At 43.4% G+C, this 24,730-nt stretch overlaps 1 protein-coding gene and 1 long non-coding RNA gene across 21 annotated transcripts in view; one reads left to right on the top strand and one right to left on the bottom strand.

Moving 5' to 3' along the window:
- The first annotated feature begins 974 nt into the window (after positions 1 to 974).
- On the top strand, positions 975 to 12,801 carry LOC135099328 (ran-specific GTPase-activating protein-like). Of its 20 annotated transcripts, none has more exons than XM_064001707.1 (8): positions 982 to 1,177; positions 6,745 to 6,905; positions 7,400 to 7,502; positions 7,772 to 8,815; positions 9,114 to 9,293; positions 10,717 to 10,939; positions 11,206 to 11,326; positions 12,241 to 12,801. In XM_064001707.1, the coding sequence occupies exons 1-4, from the start codon at positions 1,175 to 1,177 to the stop codon at positions 7,796 to 7,798; spliced, it is 294 nt and encodes a 97-aa protein (XP_063857777.1). In that variant the 5' UTR covers positions 982 to 1,174; the 3' UTR covers positions 7,799 to 8,815; positions 9,114 to 9,293; positions 10,717 to 10,939; positions 11,206 to 11,326; positions 12,241 to 12,801. The 20 variants fall into 20 exon arrangements, 15 of the variants coding, with proteins under 15 accessions (XP_063857767.1, XP_063857771.1, XP_063857777.1 ...); XM_064001705.1 differs by lacking the exon at positions 982 to 1,177 and adding an exon at positions 5,751 to 5,894; XM_064001706.1 differs by lacking the exon at positions 982 to 1,177 and adding an exon at positions 5,756 to 5,804.
- Positions 12,737 to 24,730, bottom strand: part of LOC135099331 (uncharacterized) — a 131,803-nt gene continuing 119,809 nt past the window's right edge. The window contains exons 3-4 of the long non-coding RNA XR_010267849.1: positions 18,356 to 18,460; positions 12,737 to 13,476 (exon numbers count right to left, since the gene is read on the bottom strand). This is a non-coding gene — a long non-coding RNA (uncharacterized LOC135099331). The remainder of the gene's footprint in view (positions 13,477 to 18,355; positions 18,461 to 24,730) is intronic.

Below are 24,730 nucleotides of genomic sequence, written 5' to 3' on the forward strand. Positions count from 1 at the left end.
AAGAGAAAACAAAACAAAAACACAATATATATATATATATATATATATATATATATATATATATATATATATATATATATATATATATATATATATATATATATATATATATCAAATTCTAAGACACCCAAATACTTTCAACATTTTTCTGAATATCTAAATAACTACCGGCAAAATAAAAAAAAAACAATAGTACACCATGATAGCCCATTAAATTCCCCACAATTTACTTTCAACACTATTCGAAAAGTATATTAAAAACATAAAAAAAAAAAAGCTTCAAAAAACTCCCAAAAGATGCCAGACAAAGATCAAGATTCAAGATTAAAACTAGAGAGAGCATTTAGATACAAGATTAGGCTTGAGAAAATGGATGACTCAAGAATAGCAAGGAAGGTGTACCTGTGGATTGAAAGTGGAAGCAAATGGTGGAAGAGGTGCATGAGAATGACAGACAGGATTGGTTTATAAGTTGTGTAGGCGATGAGAATGGCTGGGAGGAATCAAAATGAGCGTGAATGGGTGGTAACAAGAGGAGGCAGAGTGGGAGCTGACTGGGATGTGAGAAAATGGAAGAATGAGATAGACAAAGAAGTGAAATGTATGGGACTGAATGAATGGAAGAATGAGACGGAAAGAAAGAAGACCCTGGAATGGTACAAGGAGAAAGGGGCCCCGAGGTATGAAAGGTAGTATGATGGAAGCCTGGGCCGTGATCTCTTCCGAGCGAGGGCACAGTGTATGGATGTGAATGCAAGGAGTTACAGGTGGTCTGAGTCCCGCAGCAAAGTGTGCCGGATGTGTGACATGGGAGAGGATGAAACGGTGGAACATGTGGTGCTGGAGTGTGTGCAGTATGCCAGAGACAGGAATAAGATGATGCAAGTGATACTGACTGAGTTAGGGCATGATAGGAATGAAAGAGTGGAGAAGACAGGAAAGGAGTGGATGGTGTTGCTGGGACTGTGTAGAGGAGGCCAATGAAAGGATGACTGAGGCGGTGAAAGAGTTTCTGGAGAGAATGTGGCGTGCCAGATGTACGAACAGTTACTGTAGATGATGCTGTTTGTTATTTTTTTTCCCCTTCTACAGGAGTTGCCGATCCAAAGGCCTGGCTTAAGAATAATCCCGAGCTACCTGTACCATCAAGATCAAGATCGAGCGTCCATATCAGATGGTGAGTAAGTAGACAGCCACAACAGTGAGATAGGAAAGGACAAGCAGTGGCGGTGTGTACAGAGTGGCTTTGCCTTGCTCTCTGAGTTTTCTCTGAGTTTTGTGGTTTATTTTTCTTGCCTGTGTGCTGAAATACCCTGAAAATGGTGATGAGCGCGTGTGGTTCATGCGAAGAGAGTGTGGCGAACAGGCAAAGGGCTGTGGCATGCGAGAGATGCATGGCCTGGTTCCATGTAGCCTGTGTGGGCATGAGGGAGGCCAACATGAAGGCGCTGGGGTTCGAGCTTCTGGTGTTCCTCTGCAGGGAATGCCTGAGCAAGAGCCTTCAATGAATGGAGGAACCAGGATGAGGAAAAAGAAGAGAGAGTGAAGCAGAGCACCCAGACAGAAAACCTGATGAAAGAGGCAGAAGCACAGACGACGAAGACTGAAGAGAGAAAAGACCAGCAAGAAGTGGTGGAAGTGGCCAGAACAGACAGACGCCTCCAAGGAAGAAGAGAATGGTAATCAAGAAAGCCCCAGTACGTGTCATTGGAGACAGCATGGTAAGGAAGACTCCTGACTTTGTGGGAAGGGAAATTGAGTGCACCAGCATGGGAGGTGCTAAGATCCAAGACGTCAAGAGGAAAGTCAAGGAAGAAGTGCAAGAAATGGAAGAGAGAAGCCTGCTAGTTGTCCAAGGAGGAGGCAACAACTTAGTAGAGGCAGGTGCTGAAGACACGGTAAAGGAAGTGATAGAAGCAGTGAGGGCAGCAGAAGGAGAAGAAGATGTGTGTGGCTGTGGTGGGGGTCCATGCGGCGCCCACGGGAAGGAGTGCAGTAAGAGAAGGTTAGAAGAGAAACGAACCGCAAGATATGCATGGAACTCATGAAGGTCAAGATGGAATGGATGACAGAGAAGAAGGGCAGCAACGTGAGCTTCCTGGACATGGATGGGATCCTTGACCAGGACAAATTCTTCGGGAGAGACGGGGTCCACCTCAACCACAACGGGAATGAGAGGCTAGGACGTCGACTGGCCGAGTGGATGAGGGCGAGGCAGGTGTGTTGTGTGGACGACGCATGACGAGGAGGACCCACTGATGTCAGCAAACATGGAAGAAAAGAGACTAACCAGGCAAGTAAATGTGTGAAGATTGGCTGTATGAATGTGAGAGGATGGGGTGTGGGCCAAGTTTGAGGATGTATGCAAGGAGCTCAGGGAGTGGAGGTTCGACTTACTCGGGCTCACTGAGACTCACCTGAGAGATGATGTACGAATGGAGGGATGCGAGTACGTTATGATTGGAAAGGGGCGTAAGGCACAGGAAACACTGGGAGGAGGCGTAGCCCTACTCTACAAGAAAGAAAGAGGACTGAAAGTAGAGGAGATTGATGTGGGGGAGTGTACAAGTAGTGAGGATGTGCTTGCAGTAAGAGTGGAATGCATGGATGGTCGTGGCAGACCAGAGAAGGTGGTACTGGTGGTAGCGTACATGACTGTCATGGGTGAAAGAGCAGAGAGGGAAAATAGGAGGAAGTATGACATACTTAAGAAAGTTGTGAGAGAGCATGGAGAGGAGAGAGTGCTAATTATGGGTGACATGAATGCACATGTGGGAATACTGGGGAACAGGTGAACAGGAATGGTGAAATGCTTGGAGAGTTTGTTGATGAACTGGAGCTGGAAAATCTGAATGTTACTTTGGCAGAGGGGCGTGTGACTTAGAGTGCAAGAGAACAGGAATCGGCAATTGACTACATGTTGGTGAATGGAAGAATGCGTGAAATTGTGTCGCACATGTGGATAGATGAGGATGGTTTGGTTGATATTGTGTCCGATCACAACATGCTGGTTGTGGAGTGCTTGATGCAGGGTGGGAATGAAGTGAAAGTGGCAAGTAAGAGAAAGAAGTGGAGACTGAGAGATGTAGGGTGGGAGAACTTTCAGGTTGATCTGAGTGAGAGAAGCTGGGACGACGAAAGTGTGCATGACGTGGAGCATCTGAATGAGAAACTGGTTGAGGACGTGAGGGGGTGCTGCTGAGAACCAGATAGGGTTTGTGAGAGTAGGTAGAAGAAAGAATGTATGTAAACCATGGTGGAATGATGAAATCAGAGCAGCTAGGAAGGAGCGAAAGAGAATGAGTAGACAGTGTAGATGGCTGAGGAAAAAGAGGCATGAAAGCGATGAGGCAGAGAATGAGTATCAGAATGCATGGGCAGCGTATGTGAAGCAGCAGCGGTTCACAAGACGAATGATAATGAATGCTAAAGTGAAGAGTGAAAGGAGCGTGATTCAATCTTTAAGGGAGAAAGGTATGGAAGGTGGCCGTGAATGGTACAAGTTTATGAGAGGTGAGAATATGTCAGGCAGTGTTGGTGTGGAGAGTCTAAAAGTGGAGGGTGTAGTTATAACAGAGAAGGATGGAATCAGGGAGGCAATCAAAGGGTTCTGGGAAGAAGTAGGTGAGGTAGGTGAGATGTTTAGTGTGAGAGAAGAATGTGTAACACTGGAAAGGAAGAATGCAGATGAACTGGATGAAAGAATCAGTAGGGATGAAGTGGAGAGGTGTGTGAGAAGGCAGAAGAATGGCAAGGCAGCAGGTCCAGATGATATACCCTATGAGTTCTACAAGAATGGTGGGGAGGTAGTGATAGACAGAATGACTGAGTTATTCAACCGAGTGTGGGATGAAGAGAGAGTGCCAAGAAAGTGGAATGAGAGCCGAGTGTGTCTGTTGCATAAGGGAGGATTTAAGAGTAAGAATGAGCTGAAGAACTACAGGCCAATTGCATTAGTGAATACAGTAGGTAAAGTTTTCAGTGCAGTGTTGAATGAGAGACTGTGTAAATGGATTGAGAGAGCTGGAGTGCTGGGTGAAGAACAGAATGGTTTTCGTAGGGACAGGAGAGCTGAGGACAATATGTTTGTGGTGAATGAAATGATTGAGAAGAAAAAGAAGGATGGGGGTAAATTGTACCTAGGTTTTTTGAATATAGAGAAAGCTTATGATAGAGTGAACAGAGAAATGTTAGGTAGAGTCTTAGAAAAGATTGGATTGAGTGCAAAGATAGTTAACATAGTGCAAAGTATGTATGTGGACACAAGAGCTAGATACAGGCTAGGAGACATAGAAACAGACTGGGTGAAGAGTGAGAGAGGAGTTAGGCAGGGCTGTATATTGTCACCAACCCTTTTTAGCCTGTATACAGAGGAGCTAGCAGCCAGGATGAGAAGAATGAATGTAGGGGTAAGTGTGGGGAATGATAAAGTATGTGTGCTCCTTTATGCAGATGATGTAGTTGTTATGAGTGAATCAGCAGATGAGCTTCAAAGTTTGTTGGATGTAGTGGATGGCTATGGTAAAGACTTTGGAGTAAGGTTTAGCAGTGAGAAAAGCAAAGTAATGATTGTGAATAGGTCAGAGGATGAAAGTAATGTGGTATGGAGACTTGGAGAGAATGAGTTGAGACAGGTGCAAGAATACAAGTACTTAGGGATGTGGATGAGTCCTAGTGGGGTGTGCAAAGGCAAAGAATGAAAAGATAAGTATGGTAAACCAGTGGGTAGGTCGACTGGGAAGCGCGGCAAGGATGAGAGCAAGTAAGTATGATGTGTTGAGAGAAGTGTGGAAGAGTGTGGCTGTGCCATGTATAATGTATGGTATGGATGTGATTGCATGGAATGAAAGTGAAATTGATAAGTTAGAAGTGGGCCAGAATAGAGTAGCAAGGATGGCACTGAGTGCACCGAGGTGCACAGCAGTTGAAGCCTTGAGAAGGTGACATGGGATGGAGCACCTTCAGAGAAAGACTGACAAAAGCCACACTTAGGTACAAGATTAGGCTTGAGAGAATGGATGATGCAAGAATAGCAAGGAAGGTGTACCTGTGGAATGAAAGTGGAAGCAAATGGAGGAAGAGATGCATGAGAATGACAGACAGGAATGGATTGCAAGTTGTGTGGGCGATAAGAATGGCTGGTAGGAATCAAAATGAGCGTGAATGGGTGGTAACAAGAGGAGGCAGAGTGGGAGCCGAATGGGATGTGAGAAAATGGAAGAATGAGATAGACAAAGAAGTGAAATGTGTGGGACTTAATGAATGGAAGAATGAGATGGAAAGAAAGAAGACCCTGGAATGGTACAAAGGAGAAAGAGGCCCCGAGGTATGAAAGGTGGTATGATGGAAGCCTGGGCGGTGATCTTCTCTTCCGAGCGAGGGCACAGTGTATGGATGTGAATGCAAGGAGTAACAGGTGGTCTGAGTCCCGCAGCAAAGTGTGCCGGATGTGTGACATGGGAGAGGATGAGACGGTGGAACATGTGGTGCTGGAGTGTGTGAAATATGCCAGAGACAGGAATGAGATGATGCAAGTGATACTGACTGAGTTAGGGCATGATAGGAATGAAAGAGTGGAGAAGACAGGAAAGGAATGGACTGTGTAGAGAGGCGAATGAAAGGATGATTGAGGCGGTGAAAGAGTTTCTGGAGAGAATGTGGCGTGCCAGGTGTATGAACAATTAGGATAGAGGATGCTGTTCGTTTCTCTTTTTTTTTTTTTTCCCTTTGTACAGGGGTTGCCGATCCACTCAAGAGTGATCCTGTGCCGCCTGTACCATCAAGATCAAGATCAAGATCAGATGGTGAGTCTGCTTACAAAATTGCATCGTAGGGATTGATAGGGGCAGCCACAATTATCCATCATCATCAGCGACACCATGGCTCTTGAGAAGGTAACATGGCTACCATTCTACACTCACATCATCTGGCTATCAACACACACGAGAATGGCGGCGGTGGGGAGGTGTAAAATAGGGAAAATAGGCGTATATGTGAGGGCGGGTGGCGGGGATCTTATGGCGGAAAATCGAGGGATGATCGAGGGTGATGCCCCACCATTATTAATTACTCCTTTATTCAGCAATGTACAACACACACACCTGCCCGCCAGTAAGAAGCAGGTGTGGGCGGCCATCTTGAGCCCTAAGGGACGAGGGGACAAGGGGAAATAAGGGAAATATGGCTCAAAATGCCTCCTTATTTTATTGTATTTTCGATTTTTTTTTTTATGGAATTGTTTGCGCGCGCGCGCGCGCGCGCGCGTGTGTGTGTGTGTGTGTGTGTGAGGGAAGGGAGGGCGGGGGTGGGGGTAGTTCTTGTGTTCGTTAAGGATAAACAAAAAAAAAGTTTTAACGTAAATATTTTCCTTATTTTTTTCTTCATTTTCTTGTGTTTGTTTGTTTTGTTGGTTCGTTATGTGTGTGTGTGTGTGTGTGTGTGTGTCAGAATATATCGTTTTTATTTTTCATTTTTTTTCAGTTTTTTCTTGTCTTAACTTAATATTTGTTTGTTTGTTTGTTTGTCTGTATATGCATGTATGTTTGTCCTCTTCTTCCTCTTCCTCCTCTTTCTTTCATCTAGACTTCCCTCTTCTCTCTTCCCATCTCTTCCTCCTCCTAGCCCAACCAAGCCTAATTCTCTCTCTCTCTCTCTCTCTCTCTCTCTCTCTCTCCTCTCTCTCTCTCTCTCTCTCTCTCTCTCTCTCTCTCTCTCTCTCTCTCTCTCTCTCTCTCTCTCAGACAGACAGACCCTGATGACAGCGTGGTGAGCGAGGAGGGGGAGTCAACCAGCAGAGTAGGGGAGCATGACCCCTACTTTGAACCAGTGGTGACCTTGCTGGAGGTCTTCGTGGTTAGTGATGATGACCAGGAGGAGGAAATGATAAGACTGAGTTTCGAGGTCAGGTCAGGTTGGGTAATGGTGTTTTTATTATTATTATTATTATTATTATTATTATTATTATTATTATTATTATTATTTTTGTGAGCTTTTTATTGGTTTATTATTTTATTGAGAAATGTTGTTGGTAGTTTTGCTGTTTCTTGTTGTTAGGTGAGGTGAGGTCAGGTCAAGTACTGATGGTAATTTTGCTGTTTTATCATTGTTTAGGTCAGGTCAGGTTTTCTTATTGCAGGTAAATAGTTCTTCTTCTTCTTCTTCTTCTTCTTCTTCTTCTTCTTCTTCTTCTTCTTCTTCTTCTTCTTCTTATTATTATTATTATTATTATTATTATTATTATTATTATTTTCTCTCAATCTATGTTTTCTTTCTTACCCCCTCCTCCTCCTCCTCCTCCTCTTCCTCCTCTCCTTGTTCTTCACATAACCTCTCTTCATTTTATTAACCTAACCTAACATGCAGGCAGTGCCAGCCTAACATAACCTCCCCCCACCTGCAGGCAGTACAAGCTGTTTCATTATCACACCTCTGAGTCGCCCCCACAGTGGAAGGAACGGGGCATGGGGGCCATTAGCATTCTGAGGAACAAGCAGAAGAAGGCTGTAAGTGGTTGGGTTAGGTTTATGTGTGTGTGTGTGTGTGTGTGTGTGTGTGGTGTGTGTGTGTGTGTGTGTGTGTGTGTGTGTGTGTGTTGACTGGGCTGCCTCATGTGGGATTACCAGCCTAATATGGTGACAGACAGACAAGCAGACAGACAGACAGATAGATTATTATCACTATATTATTACCAGTCATTAATTCAAATAGATAGATTATTATTATTGTTATTATTATTTTATCACCAGCCATTAATTCTCTCCTTATTTTTCAGGTGGAGTTTGTTCAGCGGCAGAATTAATGCCAGTGGCTGAGTTCAGATCCTCCAAGACACACACACACACACACACACACACAGCAGCCCCTCCACCTCCCCACAGCCCTCCACAGCCCCTGACACAGCATCTAACACAGCCCCTTCACAGAACACCACATACCTCACACATACATAAGAACATAAGAACATAAGAAATAAGGGAAGCTGCAAGAAGCGACCAGGCTTACACGTGGCAGTCCCTGTATGAAATATACCTACCTAATTCCATCTGTTATCCCCATCCATAAACTTGTTCTAATCTTCTCTTAAAGCTCTCTAGTGTCCTAGCACTAACTACATGATTACTGAGTCCGTTCCACTCATCTACCACTCTATTTGAGAACAAATTTTTTCCTATCTCCTTCCTAAACCTAAATTTTTCAAGCTTGTACCCGTTATTTCTTGTTCTCCCCTGATTGCTGATCCTAAGAATTTTGCCTACATCCCCCTTGTTATAACCCTTATATCACTCAAAGACTTCTATCAGGTCCCCTCTTAACCTACATATCTCCAAAGAATGTAAATTTAACAGCTTCAACCTCGCCTCGTAAGGAATACTCCTCATTCCCCTGTATCCTTTTAGTCATTCTCCTCTGTACTGATTCTAATAGACCTATATCTTTCCTGTAATGTGGGGACCAGAACTGCACAGCGTAGTCTAGATGAGGTCTGACCAGCGCCAAGTATAACTTTAATATTACTTCCGGCCTTCTACTTTTAACACTCCTAAAAATCACACACACCACAAGAGCCTCACAAACAGTCTCACAGCCTTCACAAGCAGCCCCACACTCCACCACAGACACACCAGACCCACAGCCCTTTACCTCACCCACTTCCCAGCCCCCCACAGCCCCCCGGCCACCACAGATGAAGTCAAAGGAAGGGACTGTGGCCTTCACCCCAGCCTGCCAGGACAGCTTACAGAGAGGGGGTAGTCCCAGTCAAGTCACAAAATATAGGCTTGGTTCTTCCTACAGTTTGAAGTCAATGATTGGACAGGTTCTCTTTGTTTACTTGTTATTGTTTTTTTTCTTTCCATTCTCTCTCTCTCTCTCTCTCTCTTCTCTCTCTCTCTCTCCTCTCTCTCTCTCTCTCTCTCTCTCTCTCTCTCTCTCTCTCTCTCTCTGCCCTTCACTATTGTTAGGTAATAATTGCAGTAACAGCAGTAGTCATAGTTATTATTGTATGTCTTTTTAGCACTCAAGAACAGTGTAGCAGTAGTAGCAGTAGTAGTAGTAGTAGTTGGCAGGAATTAAGTATAGTATTAAATATATTCTGATCCTGATTTGTGTTGCAGGCCAGACAACTTAGTGGCAGAGCTGAAGGTGGTCCTCGTCAGCTTCCTGGTGGCACAGGTGTAGGACGGCTGGGAGCAGTGGAGGTGCCTGATGGGGCAGCTGTGCCGGGGAGAGGGGCTGCTACTGCTGCTGCTGCTGCTGCTGCTGCTGCTGCTGCTGGGGAGAGCCACACTTGTATGGTGAGCTTCTCTCACTCCTCTAACAGGTTAATGAGGTTGTTGTTGTCGTCGTTGTTGATGTATTTTTTGTTTTTCTCTATATAAAATTGGTCTCTCTCTCTCTCTCTCTCTCATCTCTCTCTCTCTCTCTCTCTCTCTCTCTCTCTCGCTCTCTCTCTCTCTCTCTCTCTCTCTCTCTCTCTCTCTCTCTCTCTCTCTCTCTCTCTCTCTCTCTCTCTCTCTCTCTCTCTCTCTCTCTCAAGTTAGCTTAGTGGTAGTGGTAGTAATAACAGTAGGAGTAGCAGCATTAGTAGTAGTAGGAACACCATACACTTAACACTCCCAACTCTCCCTTCCAGACCCTAGTAGTAGCAGCAGTAGTAGTATCAACACTAACCACTCATTATTTCTCTACTGGTGATCTTCTGGCTTTCCTTACTGAGTCTTGGTCATCCTCTTTGAGAGATTTTGGTGAAACTTTTGCTGTTGCCTTGGACATTATCAAAAGCTTTTGATAGAGTCTGTCACAAAGCTTTCATTTCAAACTATCCTCCTATGGCTTCTATCCATCTCTCTGTAACTTCATCTCAAGTTTTCTTTCTGACCATTCTATTGATGCTGTGGTAGACGGTCACTGTTCTTCTCCTAAATCTATTAACAGTGGTGTTCCTCAGGGTTCTGTCCTGTCACCACTCTTCCTATTATTCATCAGTGACTTTCTAAAACCAAACTTGTTGTCCTATGCACTCCTATACTGATGATACCACTCTACACTTATCCATGTCTTTTCATAGACGTCCAAACCCTTCAGGAAATAAACAGTTCATGCAGGGAAGCCACAGAATGCCTCACTTCTGATCTCTCTAAAATCTCTGACTGGGGCAGACCAAACTAGTTATTGCTCACTGCCTAAAAAAAATCAATTCTTCCATCTATCAACTCGACACAACCTTCCAGACAACTATCCCCTCTTCTTCAATGACACTCAGCTGTCCTCCTCTTCTACACTCCCACACTCCCCTGCCTGTTTTCCCTTGGTACAAGCTTCTCATGTGATGGCTCACCCATAATTCTCCTCACATAATGGGTTCTGGCAAGCTTGACAGTGAAGAAAAGTGTTGCGATGGTGTTTGTTCAAGAAGGGATCAGTAATTGTGAGATAGGAAGGAAGATGGCAAATTCAGAAGCAGCCATCATCTGGGTGGTGGACGGAGGCTGCTCACCCCCGGTCATCCTGCAGCTCACAGGCCTCTTCTGACCAGGAGAAAGATGGCGTGGCAATTAAGTGTTCACCGTGCATGTGTTTTGTCAATTTATTATTCCTGTATCTGTCTTCCTTTTTTGCCCTTAGACTTTCTCTCAGGAGTGGCAGCTGTGCCCAGCCCTGGTACAGCCCTGGCCACTTGTGTCACAGCTGTCTGTGATCTCCCCGTCTTCTTTCCAGACCCATGGTTACTGACCTCGACTCAAACACCATCATGGCACTCTCTTCCCTGTTAAACTTGCCGGGATCCATTGTAATGTAAGGGGTATTGAATGTGAGCGATGAAACAAGAAGGTAGTGGCAAGGGGGAAATGTACAGGGGAGCGCAGGAGAGACGCCTCTCTCCACTGTGCCTGACAGTCTCTCAGTGATTGAAAGACTGAGCATAACATCTTCAGGGCACGTGAGTTGCCATGTATGACAATTTGGCACTTTTTCCATGTCTTCTTATTTGAGTAGACATATCATATCTTGTCATAGTGAAAAGTCTAGTTTATCCTGTATGTGGAGACCTTCAAGTTACAATACAGCCCACTGCTTTAAGAGTTAAATGTGCATGTCAGTGTTTTCTGTCGTGCCTTCTTTGCTGTGTAATGTGGTGAAATGGTTAAATTCTGGACTGAGTTGTGAGTCATGCAGCAGGAGTACAGATGTGTGTCTTCCCCGCAGGTGGTAACACGGAGAGGAAGTGGAAGAAAGCTTGGAACGCTCCCATAACTCAGGAGCAAGAGGTACACCATACTGGAACCTTGTGACTGACAGGTGGCTGTGACTGCAGGAACCAATTCATGTGAACACTGTGTTTTGTTGCTACACTTGAGAATCCTCTATCCTAAATTTAAAAATCTAAGATTTTAATTGTGTCATGTTTTGTCACATTTTTTTTGCCCCACCAAAAAATTGATAACCAGAGCTTGATTTACTGCCATGGGAGGTATCAGATATTGGCAAGTTATTAAAAAAAACTGGGGAAATCTAAAATCTGTACCACTCACTCCCAACAATTTTGGATAAGGAATCCTCAACTGTATGTAATCAGAGTATTGTTGAGAGTCTGTGTGTGTGTGTGTGTGTGTGTGTGTGTGGGTGTGTGTGTGTGTGCGTGCGTGCGTGCGTGTATGAATCCTTATGTATGTATGTGCAGGATAAGAGGAAAGTTGTTAATAAGATTAGTAAATGCATGGAGGAGAGGCGTGCTCTTACCAAGATTAGAAGAACAGCAAGTGTGAAAATAGTGGTACAGGATAGCAAGAGAGGCAGTGTGTGGGCTGGGTAAGTGCACGTGTGGTACTTTTATTAAGAATGACTAGGATGGATGAGCATTACTGGTGAGGCATGTTGTGTGTGTTACTGAAGAGGGTTAGAAGGAATGGTTTGCAGTGATCAGTGTGAAATAAGAGATGTGTAGCTTGGGTTTTTTGTTGAGAGATGTGCACGTGAAAGGTGTTTGGCGAAAAATAAGGATGTTTTTTTGAGGAATTTATGGATATAAAAAGATAAGATATGGAAGAGTTGTGGGTTGTTTGAGGATTGTTTTGGCCAGGTGATGGGCTGTTAAAGGGAGTGATGGGCTGTTAAAGGGAGTGAAATGTTTGTAAAAAGTAAAAAGCCAGCATTTGAGTGATAGAATTAGTGTGTATGTGTGATACAGGTTCACGTCTTCATAACTATCCATTTTCCCCAAATTGCGTTACTCTTTTGCAGATCTCACTTGTGTTGGCTAACATTCTGTCTGCAATCAGTCCGGTAGTGCCATGTTGCAGGCTCTGACGTCAGGAAGAGCCAAATGGAGGGTGTGTCTACAGCCAGTACTGGGTGTGCTGCTGCTGTACAAGTGCCCCAAGCCAGCTGACTCCACCAGTGTATTATCTAGTCCAGGTTGCATTGCTGTGTATGACTTGTATGTATGTCTTTGCCAATAAATAAATTTGTGACTACTATTATATATGTGAAATAAATATATAGTTTGCTAACAATGTGCTGGTATAGTGTAAAATAAATATTTGGTGGTAACAATTCATGCCCTCAAGGTAATAAAAAAAAAGTGCCAGGATTGGCCCAAGGCCCAAAAATAAAGTTTAAGGTATGATTTGCACAGAAGCCCCATCCCAACGACACCAGTTGCTGGGACAGGGCTTCTATGCGTTTTTTTTTGAGGGCATGACCTGTACTCTGCCTGAAACTTTATTTACACAAGATGGAATACTGAATGTTTATTGTTTTACTGTGAATGTTAAGTGAATAAATACACAACAGGATAATAAACATGGCACTTGTTTTCTTTAATACTGAAGTGCTGGAATGTACAAAACTTGTCCCAAGCCTGAATGAAGGTGGTGGTGGTGGTGGTGGTGGTGCTTGTTGAGTACAGAAGAGAGGGACTTCCTACATTCTTCCTTCCCAGACTGGAGTGGATTGGAGAACATTTGCAGCAGGGTCTCGGAGTAACAACACTTGCAGATTCTTGTGTCTTTGTGTCAACTTCAGTGAGGAGCAAACTCTTCCTGGTGAAACTGCCCACAACTCTTGTGCCTCTGCAGGTGTTGAAGGTTGCCTGTTGGTCCTGCCACGACTTAAGGGAATTTCACGCGTTCTTCCTGCCGTCAACTGCTTGACAGTCTTCCTCCTGCTTAAAATTCTTGACACACTCTTCTTACTGCAACTTGACTCTTCCTTGATTGCAATGAAAACTCTTGTACCAGGACCTCTGTTTTGTCCTGACAATACTTAACACCTCTTGTAGGGCTTGAAGGCTTGAAGGTCGTGATGCTCGGCCTCTCTTCCTGGTGAAGCTTGATTCCCCAATTGCAATGGAGTATGTCAGGCCCAGCGTGACAGCACTATTTGATAATCAGATGCCAATATTGCAGAAGCAGGTGCTGATAGAGATTCCTGCAGGCTGTTCATAGGATGGTGAAGTGGAAGCCACACACTTCACACCTGCAAGGAATACAGACCATTAGTTCCTAGACACGAAGTTTGTTGTATGTGCTGAGATTCCTTGTAATGTGTTTGATAACTGATTCCCTACAAAACTCAAAACAAAAATACGTCTCTCTTAGGCATAAGAGATGTGCCAAGATTCCCTAAAAAAATTAAGACTACACAAGAAATATCATAGGAAAACGGAAAAAGTTTGACAAGCACTGCACAAGCACTTTCAAACTAAATTTATCTGTGCTGTATACCTTTCACCTAACTCTTCTGACTATAAGAAATTCTTTGTGACTACTTAACTTCCAAAGTGGAGCACATTCTGACCCTCTTCCCTTTTGCAGAGATCTCCATTCTTGGAGACTTCAATGTTCACCACCAGCTTTGGCTTTCCTCTCCCTTCACTGACCATCCTGGTGAACTAGCCTTCAACTTTGCTATCCTCCATGACCTAGAGCAATTGGTACAACACCCTACTCGTATTCCTGACCGTCTTGGAGATACGCTCAACATTCTTGACCTTTTCCTGACCTCTAATCTTTCTGTTTATGCCGTCACCCTTTCTTCTCCATTGGGCTCCTCCGATCACAATCTCATATCTGTATCTTGTCCTATCGCTCCAATCCCTCCTCAAGATCCCCCTAAGTGAAAGTGCCTCTGGCGTTTTGCCTCTGCTAGTTGAGAGGACCTGAGGAGGTATTTTGCTGATTTTCCTAAGAATGACTACTGCTTCCATGTCCCGTCTTTGTGTGCTGAGCGCATAACAGAGGTGATAGTGTCTGGCATGGAGGCGTACATTACTCACTCTCTTTCTCGACCTAAACCTTCCAAACCTCGGTTTAACACAGCTTGTTCTCGTGCTATACATGATAGAGAGGTACCCCACAAAAGGTACTTAAACCTTCCATCATCAGTATCTCATGCACTTTATATTTCTGCCCCGAACCATGCCAAGTCTGTTCTCCAACTAGCCAAAAACTCCTTCATTAACAGAAAGTGTCAAAACCTTTCAAGATCTAACTCCCCTAGTAACTTCTGGCATCTAGCCTAAAATATCTCCAATAACTTTGCTTCTTCTTTCCCTCCTTTATTTCAATCAGATGACACCACTGCTATCACATCCATTTCTAAAGCTGAACTCTTTGCTCAAACCTTTGCTAAAAACTCTATCTTGGATAATTCTGGGTTTGTTCCTTCCTCTCCTCCACCCACTGACTACTTCATGCTACCTATTAACATTTTTCGCAATGATGTTTTCCATGTCCTCGCTGGCCTAAACCCTCGGAAGGCTTATGGACCTGATGGGGTCCCTCCTATTGTTCTCCGAAACTGTGCCTCCGTGCTTGCACCTTGCCTAGTCAAACTCTTTCAGCTCTGTCTGTCAACATCTACCTCCTTCTTGCTGGAAGTTTGCCTACATTCAGCCTGTTCCTAAAAAGGGTGACCGTTCTAATCCCTCAAACTACCGTCCTATTGCTTTAATATCCTGCCAATCCAAAGTTTTTGAATCTATCCTCAATAGGAAGATTCTTAAACATCTATCACTTCACAACCTTCTATCTGATCTCCAGTATGGGTTCCATCAAGGCCGCTCTACTGGTGATCTTCTGGCTTTCCTTACTGAGTCTTGGTCATCCTCTTTGAGAGATTTTGGTGAAACTTTTGCTGTTGCCTTGGACATATCAAAAGCTTTTGATAGAGTCTGGCACAAAGCTTTGATTTCCAGACTACCCTCCTACAGCTTCTATCCTTCTCTCTATAACTTCATCTCAAGTTTCCTTTCTGACCGTTCTATTGCTACTGTGGTAGACGGTCACTGATCTCCTAAATCTATTAACAGTGGTGTTCCTCTGGGTTCTGTCCTGTCACCCACTCTCTTCTTATTATTCATTAATGATCTTCTAAACCAAACTTCTTGTCCTATCCACTCCTACGCTGATGATACCACCCTGCACTTTTCCACGTCTTTTCATAGACGTCCAACACTTCAGGAAGTAAACATTTCACGCAGGGAAGCCACAGAACGCTTGACTTCTGATCTTTCTAAAATTTCTGATTCGGGTAGAACAAACTTGATATTGTTCAATGCCTCAAAAACTCAATTCCTCCATCTATCAACTCAACACAACCTTCCAGACAACTATCCCCTCTTCTTCAATGACATTCAACTATCCCCCTCTTCTACACTGAACATCCTCGGTCTGTCCTTTACTTATAATCTGAACTGGAAACTTCACATCTCATCTCTAGCTAAAACAGCTTCTATGAAGTTAGGTGTTCTGAGACGTCTCCGCCAGTTTTTCTGACCCTCCCAGCTACTAACTCTGTACAAGATCCTTATCCGTCCATGTATGGAGTATGCTTCACATGTCTGGGGGGTTCCACTCATACTGCTCTTTTAGACAGGGTGGAATCAAAAGCTTTTCGTCTCATCAACTTCTCTCCTCTAACTGACTGTCTTCAGCCTCTCTCTAACCGCCGCAATGTTGCATCTCTAGCTGTCTTCTACCGCTATTTTCATGCTAACTGTTCTTCTGATCTTACTAACTGCATGCCTCCTCTCCTCCCATGGCCTCGCTGTACAAGACTTTCATCTTTCTCTCACCCCTATTCTGTCCACCTCTCTAACGCAAGAGTTAACCAGTATTCTCAATCATTCATCCCTTTCTCTGGTAAACTCTGGAACTCCCTGCTTGCTTCTGTATTTTCACCTTCCTATGACTTGAATTCCTTCAAGAGGGAGGTTTCAAGACACTTATCCTTCAATTTTTTAACTCCCGGTTTGGAGCCTTTTATGGGACTGGCATTTCAGTGGGCATTTTTTTTTAATTGGATTTTTGTTGCCCTTGGTCAGTGTCCCTCCTACATAGAAAAAAAAAAAAAATGATGTGAGAACTGTGCCGAGATTTAATATGAAATGTGTCTAAATTCCATACTGTCACATTCAAGAAACGAAAATTGAAAGAAAGGAAAGCACCGGTTAGAGAAAATCTGAAAAGTACGGCAGTTTAACGTTTGAAGCCAAGAAATGTGTTTGATAAACATGTCCCTATTATAATTTAAAAGCAAAAATTTGAAGAATGATGTAGAGTAGAAGAAAACACCAGATAGAAGAAATCTGCATGGCATCACAGAAATTTCAATGACACCACAATATATACACAAGTTTAAAAGATGAACCTGATTAAAAAAAATGCTATCTCTGCACTCATGAAAAACACAAATAAAAATTTAAAATTTGAAAAGAAGTCATTTTAAACTTTGGCCCACACCTTTTATTAGTTTTATTCATAGACAGTTTAAGGTTGCAGAAATACAACAATTTTAAGTGTAGTCCATCGTTTTGAAACCCACTATATAAAGAAAAGGTCAGATAAGGGAAAGAATTTTGAAGCCAAATACATGAGCAAATATAGGACAAGAAAATATTTATCAGATGAATAACAAATTAGGAAAAAAAACTATTTAAAATAAGCCAACTTTGAGGTGAACCGGGTAAAAAAGAAAATAAATAAAAATAAATAAAAATCTGCTTTAATAGAACAAAGCAGCATTAAAAAAGTCTAATGCAAATTTAGAATGTAAAGTGTGTGTGTGTGTGTGTGTGTGTGTGTGTGTGTGTGTGTGTGTGTGTGTGTGTGTGTGAAGGGGTTGTGTGTGTGTGTGAAGGGGTTATATTTTTTTTGAGTGCATGACCATTCTTTTGGCTGCCTGACTAGGTTTTTGAGTGCATCACCAGTTTTTTTTAAGTGTCACCAGTTTTTTGAGTGCATCACCAGTTTTTTTTAAGTGTCACCAGTTTTTTGAGTGCATCACCAGTTTTTTTTTTGAGTGCACCACCAGGTTTTTGAGTGTCACCAGATTTTTTGAGTGTCACCATTTTTGAGTGTATCACCAGTTTTTTTTTGAGTGTCACCAGATTTTTGAGTGCATCACCAGTTTTTTTGTCATTAATATTTTGTGTGTGTGTGATCGCCTGGGCGTGTGTGAGCGCGTGGGTATGAGAGCGCATGGGTATGAGAGCGCGTGGGTGTGAGAGTGCGTGGGTGTGAGAGTGCGTGGGTGTGCGAGTGCGTGGGTGTGCGAGTGCGTGGGTGTGCGAGTGCGTGGGTGTGCGAGTGCGTGGGTGTGCGAGTGCGTGGGTGTGCGAGTGCGTGGGCGTATATGTGAGCGTGCGTGGGTGTGAATGTGCGTGGGTGTGCATATACCGTTACTAAAGGTAGGTAGGTGTGTGTGTGTGTGTGTGTGTGTGTGTGTGTGTGTGTGTGTGTGTGTGTGTATGATAATGAATAAGTGAAATAATGATCGTAGTTAACAAGCCAACTGCCACTCAGCACAGCGAATAAGCAGAGGGACCACAAAATAGCAGCCACAGACACACCAATCCAACATGATTTTACGTATATATTATATAATATAATCTCAAATTCACTTCCTTAATTATCACCTCAGTAAGCTTAATCAGACGTCAATCACCTGGACAAACAAGCAACCAACTTACCATCTGATCAGCATACTTCTCTCACCTGACAAATTAAATAACGTCACCTGCAGTCTAATCACCCTTGCAGCTTATTCCCTCGCAAATTGCTAAACTTCTATAACTTCCCATCTCTCACCTGATAAGCTTAACTACGTCACTTTGCCAGTGTTGTAATCACCATCTGTTTAACCTAATCACACCTACCCAACCTCACCTGGTCAACCTACATCAGGTCAGCCTAATCACATTACCTAACGTGGCGTATCTAATCACCAAACATGGACAAACCTACCCATCCTTATTCTCACCTATTCATCCTTATCATTCATAATCTCATAGGTTACGCCTTAATTCCACCCACTGAATAATAATCTAACAATCTTCCTATTACCAAACTCTTACCTTCACTCCTTCACCGCCTCCTTCAGGCTTCCGCCACAAGACCACCGCACCTCGACCTCTCTCTCTCGCTGCGAGTCGTGGAAGGGGCCGAGCGGGGACGCCAGGCTGGGGGAAAACGAGACAATGATCCCTATTCTGAAACACTTCTGCGCCGCACCTCCACTAAACTGATAAGACTCTAAATGAAGTTGCACAGGTTTTCAAAAGATGTTTTTTATGGTTCTAGTGACAGATTAACACGATTTCTATATTATTAACAGGGGAAATGCATTTAAAACCCGGCTATTCAGAACCTATCATCATTTGAAAAGAAAAAAAAATGTGGTGAGACAAATGAAGCGTTTCAGAACACGTAGGTGTTGTTTTGCTTGTTGTCCACTGTATAAAAGGTGTAACGCGTGTTTCTGCAAATACTGAAAGAGGTGAAGGAACGTGCAATTCTAAGTAGGAAATGTTCTATACACATATGCATTTTAAGGCTTTGTTTCCCCGTCAGAGGAGTTGAAAATGTATGGGACTCGCGGGTGTGCTGCTATGCGTGTAGCTGACGTGAAGAACAGACGGCTGCATTGTCGCAGCCTCGGAGGTGCCACTTATTTAATCTTATTTTTTGCAGGCTGTGGAATATTACAGTATCTTATAACAAGACAAATGGTATTAAAAAGCATGTGATATACCAATAAGCATTACACGACAACATTATTGCGGTGATTATAAGTACTCCTTTAAAATGCTAAGTGGCATCATCACTCAGCTGTTTTCAAGGTCGCTCGGACTCGGTGCCCTCCCCCGCTCCTCCCTCGTTTCGATGATGCCACGTAGTATTTTACAGGGGGGGGGAGAGAGAGAGAGAGAGAGAGAGAGAGAGAGAGAGAGAGAGAGAGAGAGAGAGAGAGAGAGAGAGAGAGTAGCGCGCCGGTAGAGAAGCTAAGCATTAAGAAGCTGTTTCATTATAATTTCCTACGAGGCTGTTTCTTACGACGCTCCTTCCCCGACGCGCGCGCGCGCGCGCGCGCGCGTGTGTGTGTGTGTGTGTGTGTGTGTGTGTGTGTGTGTGTGTGTGTGTGTGTGTGTGTGTGCTTATTTGTATAGCAGTATGTCGTTCTGTGTAAGCTCGTTTTAAGCGGGCATACGTTTGGTTTAATTAAATGCCAATAAACACCAATATCACTGTAATAAAAAAGAGACGAACGTAGATATTAAACACTACTGAGAGAGAGAGAGAGAGAGAGAGAGAGAGAGAGAGAGAGAGAGAGAGAGAGAGAGAGAGAGATTGTATATTGAATCAAAACTCCAACCGCCAGAGTCTGAAGATAAATCAACATAATAATTTTTGGGCAAGTCAGCAGACAAACCTCGCAGCCTTCACACTACCATTGGGTGACACCGCGCTTCGTTAGTGCCACACAAAGCTGTTCTGGGAAGGAGTGACACGTTTGCAAGGCGTGGCACTGGTCACTACAACGTCGCCACACATTTAGGGAAGTACTCTAGTGATACGAAATAAAAAAAAAAGTCTGGGTAACTGTGAAGGATAGACAATGTATGCTTCCTTTTTTTCATTTGATTCTGTTCATTTTGTCTGCCTGGGTGAGTAATGTAATAATTTCACCATGCTGTCATTGAACCCCTGGGCAATAATAAGACTGGAATAATAAGAGTGCTACTGTGAAGGAAAAACGCCATGTTTCTTTTTTTTTTCTCAGTTTTGTTCAACTTCGGCTTCTTTTTTGGTTGGGTGAGCAATGTAATGATTTCACTAAACTACGGTGAAGTACTCTAGTGATTTGAAATGATAAGGCTGCCTGGATGGCACTGTGAAGGGAGGAGAACAATATATATTTTTCCTTTAAATTTTGTTCCATTTCGTCTGTTTTTATTGATTTATTTATTTTCTTTTATGTAGGAACGAAGTAATAATGCTCACGTGTTGTGCCGCACGGTGTACTGCCCAGGAATGTAGTACGTGTAATGTGCCAACGTGCCAACAGCTGACCCTTCTATTCCTCAGCCACGGTTACAAAAATGAAAGGATACTCTGGGCATAAACACCACCTGCCGCCAGTGTTACCTGATGACACTTGAAGGTGGTGAGTTGATGAATGTCTCCACTTGGCGGGAACTGTCCGTTGTGTGTCGTGTGACGTCATGAGGTGTGTGTGTGTGTGTGTGTGTGTGTGTGTGTGTGTGTGTGTGTGTGCGAGAGAGAGAGAGAGAGAGAGAGAGAGAGAGAGAGAGAGAGAGAGAGAGAGAGAGAGAGAGAGAGAGAGAGAGAGAGAGAGAGAGAGAGAGAGAGAGAGCAATAAATCACGATTTGCATTGTTCTAGGCATTGACGTGTTTCATTTTTAGTGTTGTACATTCTCTCTCTCTCTCTCTCTCTCTCTCTCTCTCTCTCTCTCTCTCTCTCTCTCTCTCTCTCTCTCTCTCTCTCTCTCTCTCTAGTGAATGAATGAAGGTATAGGAGTGAGGCGTAAGAGTAAAGGAGTGACTAAAAGCAAGGGGCGGAGGTGCTTTAACACCCTTAAAAAATTTCATCATACAACAGAGCTACAACACAGACCAGAGAAATTTGCATGTCACACTCAATACAACCTGTGTCTATGAAGGAGTGAGTCACCCCAGTGCTGCAAGAAAATTATGCCTCTTTATCCGGTACCACCAAAAAATAAAAAAATAAATAAACTAGAAGACAGAGAAATTTGTAAAAAAAAAAACACAGAACATAGGTATCTCTATAAATTACCTGTTCTGTCTGATTACGACTGACTCACTGTTCCATATGTTTCACAGGCTACTGTGTGGAATTGTTTTGCGGACACTGAGCAAAGATGTTAGCAGCCTTGTCCCGGTAGTTTGTGTGTGTTTGCGTATTAAGCCTCACTGATGACTATTATATATATATATATATATATATATATATATATATATATATATATATATATATATATATATATATATATATATATATATATATATATATATATATATATATATATATATTTTTTTTTTTTTTTTCCTTGAAGATAAACAATTTTCTATACTGTCAAAAGTTCCCCAATTTTCAGGTTTTTCATGCATTTCTTACAGCAGATTTCCCAATAATATTATAAACACTCTCAGTGGTCAGAAGAGTTACTACCAGTACGTATCATTCAAAGTCACTAGTATCGAGCTAAGAATGTAGGAGTGAGATCTACACACCCAAGACGAGGCACAGGTCAGGATTAAGAGACAGGATTCGGATGAGTCCTCTCTTTGAAGACACAGTAACCTCGAGGAGCCAGCTGCTTTCTTGCTCTGAGGATAGCTCTCTCTCTCTCTCTCTCTCTCTCTCTCTCTCTCTCTCTCTCTCTCTCTCTCTCTCTCTCTCTCTCTCTTCAATTTTTGCTCTTAGAAAGCTCACACACGCACTTACACACAATTTACCAAAGTTTAACCCCTCGACCCCCTGTCTTGCCTGGAACTGAGGCAGACTGTCCGTGCCGGTTCCCGGAGGCTGGGCAAGAACGCACGGGAAAGAGCAAACCTTACACTGCCGCGACTACAATTTCAAACACGATGCCAGTCACTTCGCACCTACAGAGTTTCCACCCTCCTTAACGCAAAGATTTGGGTCCGCGAACGAAAAGAAAAGAAAAAAATATTAATAATAAAAAGTAAAAGGTCTGTTACGTTCTGGGGAGTATTAAGTAAGATTAAGGTCCGCATTCTTGAATATTCCAGGTTCTATCTCCAACACTTTTTATAGACTATAGTGCAAGTCACACGGCCACGCAACCAGGTGGAGGAGCTTTACATCACTGGAAATGGACAAGGTGCAGGTGAGTCAATCACCACCAGCCACACAATATTACCACACTCGCTCAGAACTGTAAACATTTCAGTGTAAGTAACAATACACTCAAAGTGACCCCACAGGAGTTGTCAGGAAACGTACAAGTGGCGCCACCAACTCCTCCACTTCACTCACTCAACCCAAGCTATTCCAGTCCCTCAAGCCAAGGCTGTCTCGCTCAGCTGGCTCCCAAAGGCCACAGCTGCCATGTCTTACTGAGTCCTTCAGGCCCGGACTGCCCTGCTGGACTGTGTCCTTCGGGCACAGACTGTACCGACAAATTGCAAAATATAACTTCATACTGCACCGCCCCGGCCTGGATTGTCCCACTCCCGGACACTTGTTCCATCAGTCTACCTTTAGCCTTTTTGTTAACAGTGCGACAGTCAGGTGGCTTCCAGGTTTTGTTCTCCCTAAGACTTGAGCTCTTCCTAAAGGAAGGATCAGGACACGTCCACAGCTGTGGAACTGATTCCGTGGCTTTCCTTACTCCAGCCTTTTTCTTTGTCTTTTAGAGAACGCCACTGACAGGCATTCCATTCACTTTTTGTTTGCAGCGCCTGCCCGGCGGCGCTGCCTTCATACATGTGAAAGTAAAGAAAGAAGAGACTGAGAGAAAATAAACAAGACCAAAGTTGCTATTTTGATCCATGTATATTGTTAGTGTACTTCTCCACGTCATGAAGAGTTATTTAAGGAAAATGTATTTGTTGTTGTTTTGATAAAAGAGAACTCTTCCTAAGCCAGCACTCCACCACCACAACTACCACAACCGCCTCTGTTGCCTCCAATACTTCTACCACCACCACTACAGTACTATCACTGCCGCTGCAGAACCATTGCCTCACGTCAGACCCTCGAGGCTCACTCAGCTTCGGCGCAGCGTTGCCCTGAACGGCGCCGACCGACCAAAGCCTCCGCGTCACCTTGGAATTTTCAGCACAGAAGAGAGTGCAATTGAGAGTATTGTGTTTATGCCGTCCTAAGAGGGCACACTGGGGACCGGCAGCCTTTCTAATGCCTTCCTTTGCTCGCTTTCATTACTAGTGACCATTTTTCCCCTTTTTTTTCTATGTTTCCTTTCCCCTGCGCGAAATGACAATATTCATGACGGTGTGTCTGCAGGGGACGGTCAGGGTAAATACGGATGTTGCTCGCTCTTATCTCTGAAAATGTTTTGCTGCAAAATACGAAATGTTGCAGCGTCCTGACGGCTTCTTTGCATAGAGGGCAAGTGGGATCTCCATTGGGCTTTTTTTTTTTTTTTTTTTTTACTTTATTTTATTCTTTTGTTGGGGTTGGGAAAAAGAGATGGAGGGGGGAGGGTGGGATAGGGTTGCTCCAATTTAAAGCTGAGTGTGTTTGTACTCTCTCTCTTTCTCTCTCTCTCTCTCTCTCTCTCTCTCTCTCTCTCTCTCTCTCTCTCTCTCTCTCTCTCTCTCTCTCTCTCTCTCTCTCTCAGAAAACAAAGTGTCCCTGAATTGTACATTTTCTTTGTGGTTTCTTCCTGTAACTGAATAATGTTATGTTTCTCGATGTGGAGGCAATGCTCATGTCAGATTTCCATTGCACTTCTGATGACAGTGATGCATTTTTACTAAAGCCATGAAATGATGCATCTTACCCGCACACTGGTCTGCTAAACTTGCTCACTGCACATTTCCCAGCCTAGCACAGTCTTCGCCTGCCTAGCTACCTTTAATTGGCACCACACACACATGCACACATCATCTCCGGCGGCTCATGGTGGAAAAAGACAGTCTCGTGGACCACCCTACTACCCACGAGAAACTTAGGCTTAGCACAGCTGGCTACAAACATTCATGATAAGATCCAATAGCACACATTAGTTACCGCTGCCCCTTCATAATGAGGCTGGTCCTTGTCACGCATGTACTTCAGTCCTGAGACCACAGCAGCTACTCAGAGATTGTCACCATAATTTCTGATGTCTTCCTGAACGGCTAGTTGTGTCACAAGACGAACAGAAGGCGGTAATTCAATAACGCTCACAACTTGTCTGTAGTTCAATCTTGCATAATTATACAATATTCCCCGTCACTGTTGCATTGGCTGTATCGTGATGACATCGTGCAGGGCCACACAGGTTCACCCGTTGCCGGGCACCTCTTGAGTGGTGAGGCGACCAAGGAATTTGTAATTACCTCATATGTAAAGGCTGGCCGCTCCAGAGTCACTCTCTCGCTCTCTCTCTCTCTCTCTCTCTCTCTCTCTCTCTCTCTCTCTCTCTCTCTCTCTCTCTCTCTCTGATGGATACGACGATAACAATAAAATAACTTATAATAATTATAATAACACTACTACTACTACTACTACTACTACTGTTAGTGCTACAATAGTAGTAGTAGTAGTTTTATTATGATTATTATAAGTTATTTTATTGTTATTTTAGTGCTAATCATCACAATAAAAACAGCAAGAACAAGAGTGAAATAATAATAATAATAATAATAATAATAATAATAATAATAATAATAATAATAATAATAATAATAATAATAATAATAATAACTATAG

This window comes from Scylla paramamosain, unplaced genomic scaffold (assembly GCF_035594125.1).
Source record: "Scylla paramamosain isolate STU-SP2022 unplaced genomic scaffold, ASM3559412v1 Contig118, whole genome shotgun sequence".
NCBI lineage: Eukaryota > Metazoa > Arthropoda > Malacostraca > Decapoda > Portunidae > Scylla > Scylla paramamosain.

Bases quoted from the DNA above. Each gene is read 5' to 3' on its own strand.
- LOC135099328 (XM_064001697.1), top strand. From the start codon at position 8,684: ATGAAGTCAAAGGAAGGGACTGTGGCCTTCACCCCAGCCTGCCAGGAC. The intron at 8,816-9,113 runs GTTCTCTTTGTT...TTTGTGTTGCAG, and splicing joins TGAAGTCAATGATTGGACAG to GCCAGACAACTTAGTGGCAG. The intron at 9,294-11,205 runs GTGAGCTTCTCT...TCTTCCCCGCAG, and splicing joins GGGAGAGCCACACTTGTATG to GTGGTAACACGGAGAGGAAG.